General features: G+C 39.2%; 1 protein-coding gene across 1 annotated transcript; it reads right to left on the reverse strand.

The window, feature by feature from the left end:
- Positions 1-324: 324 nt before the first annotated feature.
- dynlt5 (dynein light chain Tctex-type family member 5) lies at positions 325-5,030 on the reverse strand. Its single transcript, XM_062993780.1, has 5 exons — positions 4,957-5,030; positions 4,021-4,155; positions 3,839-3,930; positions 1,211-1,335; positions 325-728 (listed from the first exon to the last, which is right to left on the reverse strand). Exons 2-5 carry the CDS (start codon positions 4,131-4,133, stop codon positions 525-527), a joined length of 534 nt encoding a protein of 177 aa, XP_062849850.1. The 5' UTR covers positions 4,134-4,155; positions 4,957-5,030; the 3' UTR covers positions 325-524.
- Between the last annotated feature and the right edge of the window lie 1,605 nt (positions 5,031-6,635).

Raw genomic sequence — 6,635 nt, forward strand, 5'->3', positions numbered from 1 at the left:
GCAACATGTGTATTTATGTTTCTCTTTAATAAATATAATTAATATTTTTGAATAAAGTGTCATTTTAATGTTATTTATAAACACATTTAAAATGAGATTTAATAATGATTATAATATGGAACAGAATAATTGATAAACTTATTGTCTAAACCTCCCTATAACATGTCAGTCATGTATCTACACCAATCAGATGCAAAACAGTCACATGTAAAACAGACTTGTAAACAAAAAAGCTATTGGCTATCATCCATCCATCCATTCAACCCTCCATCAATCCATTTATACTGACCTATATCCCACAGTTCATAGTAAAAAGTCCTGAAAAACAATTCTATCCATTTTTAATGTTCCATTTCTCCAAAATTATCCTTAGAAAACGTCTTTTCACTCAACATTTGTAAGTTAAAATAAAGTGCACAGCTTGTTAGGCACAAAACGTAGTGGCCACAAGCTGCTGCGTCCAGTCTGATGACGTTATTCCCATAAGAACGTGAGAACTGCTGACTTTGCATCATCATCCTGCCTTATTCAAAGTAGACGCCGTAGACGTTAGCGACGGCGAACAGTGAGCTGTTCTTGAACGTGTGAGATGAAAACGTGTCACTGGTGGCGTCCCACAGGCAGCGGCTCCCCATGCGCATGTTCTGCTCGGCCAGCTGGCCGATGGTGATCATCACGATGATCTTATAGCGAGGAATCATCATGTCCTTCACACGAGCCTTCACCACCTACACGCACGTACACAGCAGAAAGAAAATCACAAATCCTGATAACTGACTGGTTAAAACATTCAAACAACAGACGGAATATACATGTACATCTACTGTACATACACGGTATAGCCAAAAGTATGTGGACACCTGACTTTGAGCTCTTTGGACTTTTCATTTCTAACCTGTGGGCATAATTTGCTACTTTAACAGCCCCCACATTTCTGGGAAGGCTTTTCACAAAATATTGGAATGTGTCTGTATGAATTTGTGCCCATACAGTTAATAAAGCATTTCAAAGGTCAGGTAGTGAAGTTCCAGTTCACCCCAAAGGTTCATGAGGATTAAGATCAGGGTCTGAAATTTATGGACTTCACTTGATTTTGAACTCTGGATTATGGATGGGGTGTCCACATACTTCTGACCACATATAGTGTTGGAGTCTTGCAGCTGGGATTGATGAAATCTCATAGAAAAGGGCTGGACTGTGTGTAACTGACCTCCGATATGGTTTTGGTCATCTGTCTGCACAGTTCGGCCTCGTACTTCTCCTCCTGCAGGTAGCTGGACAGCACGTCCTTCAGGATCTCCTTCACTGTGTGCACGGGGAATCGTTTTCTGGGGCCTTCACAATAAATAAGATAAGCTTAACTCACAATTTTTGGTCAACTGATGAGATTTGTCTGGTGTTTGAGGGTGGATCCCTAAATTCAACATGAATCCATTAAGCAAATTTAGCTTCACCTCTCCCCTGAACATGCTGTAGATTTAATCATTGCTAATTCCCTTTCTGTTCTCTAATGTGTTGGTATCACACATGGGCTTCTAATTTTGAAGAGTGAGATCTTACGTGTTACAAAATGTGTCTTATTTATACAGGCCAATCATTTATTTATTTACATCTACCACTTCAATCTGAACAGGAAAACAGATGGCCGCTTGGACAGGCCACCAATCCATCATAGTGCAAGACACATTCACTTAACTTAGTATCCATATAGAGTAGCTAATCGGCACCGCTTTGGGTAGTGGGGAGGACATCCAGATATAGATGCCAAAAGATGCCAGATATCCCACAGACAGTGACTGGAGCTCTGTGAGCTGCTTGGCCAAGAGAGAAAGAGAGATGGACGAATGACATAGATAGATAGATGAATGAATGGATGGATGGATGATTAGATAGATGGATGGATGGATAAATGGGTAGGTAGGTAGGTAGATAGATAGATAGATAGATAGATAGATAGATAGATAGATAGATAGATAGATAGATAGATGGATGGATGGATGGATGGATGGATGGATGGATGGACGGACGGACGGACGGACGGACGGACGGACGGACGGATAGATAGATAAACAGATAGATGGATGGATGGATGGATGGATGGATATATAAATAGATGAATGGATGGATAGATAGATCATTGCAGTAAATATTTCAGATGAGATATGTAATATGTAATATACTAAACTGTTGTAAGGGGTTCTTTGCAGTAGATATTAACAGGAGTGTAGTGTAGGCTCCGTAAACAGGGAGCCAAATCATGCTCCATAAGTCTATCCTGATAGTGGCTCAGTGTTCAGTGATGTCCCGTCTAGAACAGATTTGTTGGACCTAGATTTGACGTACCTCAAAGTGTCAGTCATTATACTTTTTCTAGATGTGTTTTATAAGAGACTCTATTTAATTTTACACATTGGTGGATGTTTCAATGGAGCACCATCTACGCAAATCCGTGTCTCAGAATAGTTCCGCAAGGGGGTCCTTTGGTAAGTGATGCTATATGCTACCAGCTGAAAACTGGTGCCAAGCAAAAACATACCAAATTCTTCCAGAACTTTACTGTTTGGACATATTCACAATGGTCTTTGCTTCCTTGTGTTGACCTCACTAAAACAGTTCATCTGTGCTCACACTTTTGTGCTGTTTAATTAGGTTTTGTAGCTTTACTGCAGAGCTTTTAAGGTTCTGCTTGTCATTTAGCAAGTGTATTGACCATCAGGAGGACTTTAATCTTCAACGGGGCGGTTGCATCGTCCACATCCTCCCGCAGCAGGAAGTGCAAATAGCTCCACTGTAGCCCACAACGGACTTTCAAATCCCAGAAACCATTTACATTTGCAGCATTTAGCAGACGCTTTTATCCAAAGCGACTTACACAATTGGTGGTGTCGGGGCTTGAACCGGCAACCTTCTGTTTACTAGTCCAGTAGCTTAACCACTGAGCCCTGATAGCCAGTGATAGCCTCAGTGCTCATCAGTGCTACAGCTGAATTTGGTGCTACAATCATAAATAATTATAATTTACTTATGTGGAAAAAAAATCATATATATTTTTTGTGTTGCTCTAATATAAACCTGAACTTAAATCTGAACTTTTTCTGTTTTGGTCAAACGACTCTCAGAGTTCGGATCAGTAATTCGACTCATCTTGTTTTCATTCTTAGTTTGGGTAGAGGGAACACCTTGGGACTGTGATCGAGTGTCAGTGCATTAGTGGACCGATCAGCCAGTGCACTGGCCTGGGTCGCAGTTCCACCTAGCGCTTTTCTTCTTCAGTTTACCAGTTTCGGTGAGTCGGAGCGAACGGAGTCGAATCCCTGAGTCATTCTTGCGTTTCATGACTCATTTTCTCCCTATTGGTACAATAGTAGCGTGGCATTTTTTCACGTTCCTTATATATTTTATGATTCTGTGCGCCCCCTGCTCTTGTATCTTCACCATCACTATTAAAGCAATTAGTAAAATGCTTCCAACATAAACATGACTTCAGTTTAACATCACTGCAAGTTTGTTCTTATAGTAAAGTAGTGGACTTCAAATGGGTAACTGCATTTCTCCTATGTCTGGTGCACTTCACACCACCCACTGTGGATTATTTTACAACATCCCTTGTCCTGCTTCATTATAGATGGATGGATGGATGGAATTGATGGATGGACGGATGGACGGACGGATAGATAGATAGATAGATAGATAGATAGATAGATAGATAGATAGATAGATAGATAGATAGATAGATAGATAGATAGATAGATAGATAGATAGATAGATAGATAGATAGATAGATAGATAGATAGATAGGTACTTTGTTGATGTTGAAGTAACTAAAGATGGGTCTTACCAAGCTGGTATGTGTTCTTCATCTGCACTGCAGGTCGAGTGTTATCATCATGGTGACCTGGTTCATCGATATATGACACAGTGCTGATGGAGCTATGAAAAGAAAACAGTATCACTCACAAATTGTAGGTAAAAGAAAATAAATCTAGTTATTAATTGAATTTGATGGATTGTGGCACTTACTCTTTGGTTTTGCCGGTCAGGTCTTTGGCTCGGACATCCTGACTGCTCATCGATGAGACACTCTCTCTCTTCTTCAGCAGCCGAGCAGCTTTTTCTTTAGCCAGATCTGACATGGTCCTCACACACCTGAACACTCTGTAATAACAAAAAAAACCCTTTAGAATAACAGCAATATTTGCAGAAATTGTCATTCTGTCCAATTACTACACTGTTGGGTCTTGGAATTTGAAAGTTAACTGCAAATGAAGTTATTATTATTGAAATAGCCCTGCCTTACCATTGAAGATGTGAATGTGACCCTTATAATAACAATCATTGCTTTTAGTAAACTGAAGAAAACATTAGGGACTGTCATCATATGGTAAATGATACACTACATCAAAAATATAAACAATTTATGCAATAATTAGGGATTAGATTGTCATGTATGCAGAGACTGCTTAAGATTATGTGAATATGAAAAGGTTGAGTGACTCAGTGGGTAGCACTGTCGCCTCACAGCAAGAAAAATTAAGGTCCTGGGTTTAATTCCTAGGTGGAGCGGTCCGGCTCCTTTCTGTGTGGAGTTTGCATGTTCTCCCCGTGTCTGTGTGGGTTTCCTCCGGGAGCTCCGGTTTCCTCCCACAGTCCAAAGACGTGCAGTCAGATACATTGGAGATACAGAATTGTCAATGACTGTATTTGACACGAAACTTGTGAACTGATGAATCTTGTGTAACCAGTAATTATCTGTCCTGTCATGAATGTAACCAAGAGTGTAAAACATGACGTTAAAATCCTAATAAATAAATACATTCATTTCATTCATGTTGAGTTGAGTTACTTTCTCCACCACTAAAACCAAATAGCCTTTCTCATAAATAAAGATTTATAAACTGGTGAAATAAAGTCAAATGAATTAAAATAGAGAATAAAATTATAATTAAATGCATTTACCTTAAATGAATTGAATTCAGGTCACTGAAAATCTGAAGCAATGCAGAAACTCCACTCGTGTTGTGGCGGCTTGTTGTCATGGAAACCTGATATCGCTTTTCATTGGAGGAACTAGACTAGAGGGCGGGACTTAGGGTCTGTTCTAATTCACTTTACCAAAAGCCCTTGTTCACTTGCCCTCAATTTACCGTATATTAACAAATAATCTCAATTTTAGGTGCGTTTACAAAACTGTTACAAGCTGTTTTGGACTGGATGGGTTCAAGAACAATTTCTAAAAACACCACACCTAGGAGAAAGTTCTACTATAATATGTTTAATTTCTCGTGGGTTCAATTCTTAGTTCTGGTCACTTACTGTGGCTATTACACTTTTCTTCGGCCAGAAAAATACATGCCAGATTATTGCTCTAAAATGCCTCTGGTTGTGAATGTGTGTGTATCATTCTTTTTTTTTTCTATTTTATTTACGCATTTCCTCCCATTTTCTTGTCTTCCGCTGCTGGAGGATCCCTGATTGCAGTCAAGGTGGGTATAGAACCGTGTCTTGTGCAGGCACTGTTAGTTAAGCCCGCTAGATGGCGCCCAGCTGATTGGTGGCAACGCCGAGTTTCGAACCGAGTAGTTCGCGCTGAATCTCTGCACTGGTGTGCTAGCGGAATATCCCGCTGCGCCACGTGTGTACTATTCTGTGTTGCCCTACGATAGATTGTTCTTCCATCAAGAGCGTACTCCAGCGTTTTCCTGAATAAAATGATTTGTAAAGTTACAGCTTGGTAATAATGACAAATGAAAACGTAAACAGATGTTATTTTTTGATCATTGTTTATTTGTTCAATATTAATACATTATTTTACACATTTGATATACCTATCGTTTGCAGTCTGTATATTCTGGTAACCTGGGAGGGTCGTATCCTACACACAGAGTGTTTTGCATAATCTGTTTTCTCTGACATGAACAAGATGCAACTGATAAATACGGATGGTGTTCACTAGTATTCTTAAAGGTCTATGGGGTGAATTAAATGGTACATACATGGCAAAATCTGGTAAGGCTTAATAACAATGCAATGCAAAAAGACTCAAGTCTGCTTATCGGCAGCCGTTGTTCCACGCTGGTTCAAACCTGAATGGTTCAAAACCTTTGGTTCGCACCACCGTGAGCTTATAAATGTAACAGATTGACGTCCTGAACTGGGTTTTTTGGGTAGCACCTGACCCACTGTAACAGTGACCACCATCCAAGGAAAATGTATTTGACTTTTCTTTACTATAATACTGCTTGTTGCTGACTGGAGAAGAAATTTAGCTGCAAGTCAAACTTCCATTAGCATTTAACGGAAAGCTAAAGTACCCTACACACCCCGTACAGAAGAATTTAAACGCTGTTTTTGACCAGATATTCAAAATGATTATTTCTATAAATAATAATAATAATAATAATGTGACGTTAAACAACAGTCAATCAAGTATCAATAAATAAATAAATAAATAAAGTGCTGAGATGAATTTGAAAAACTTGATGCTAATTAAGCATTAAAAAGTGTTTACTGTGAATACCCAGACGCCGTATATCAATCAGATTTACATAAAGCGATCTTATCTTACATTTATACACGATCAGTAATATTGCTACAGGAAAGAAAAAACATTCAAACTCCACACTGTGGAAAATGAA

This window comes from Trichomycterus rosablanca, chromosome 4 (genome assembly GCF_030014385.1).
Source record: "Trichomycterus rosablanca isolate fTriRos1 chromosome 4, fTriRos1.hap1, whole genome shotgun sequence".
Taxonomy (NCBI): domain Eukaryota; kingdom Metazoa; phylum Chordata; class Actinopteri; order Siluriformes; family Trichomycteridae; genus Trichomycterus; species Trichomycterus rosablanca.

Coding starts and splice junctions, on each gene's coding strand:
- dynlt5 (XM_062993780.1), bottom strand. CDS start 4,133: ATGTCAGATCTGGCTAAAGAAAAAGCTGCTCGGCTGCTGAAGAAGAGA. Junction 1,336..3,838: donor GAAGAACACATACCAGCTTG/GTAAGACCCATC, acceptor TTTATTGTGAAG/GCCCCAGAAAACGATTCCCC. Junction 729..1,210: donor TGACCAAAACCATATCGGAG/GTCAGTTACACA, acceptor ACGTGCGTGTAG/GTGGTGAAGGCTCGTGTGAA.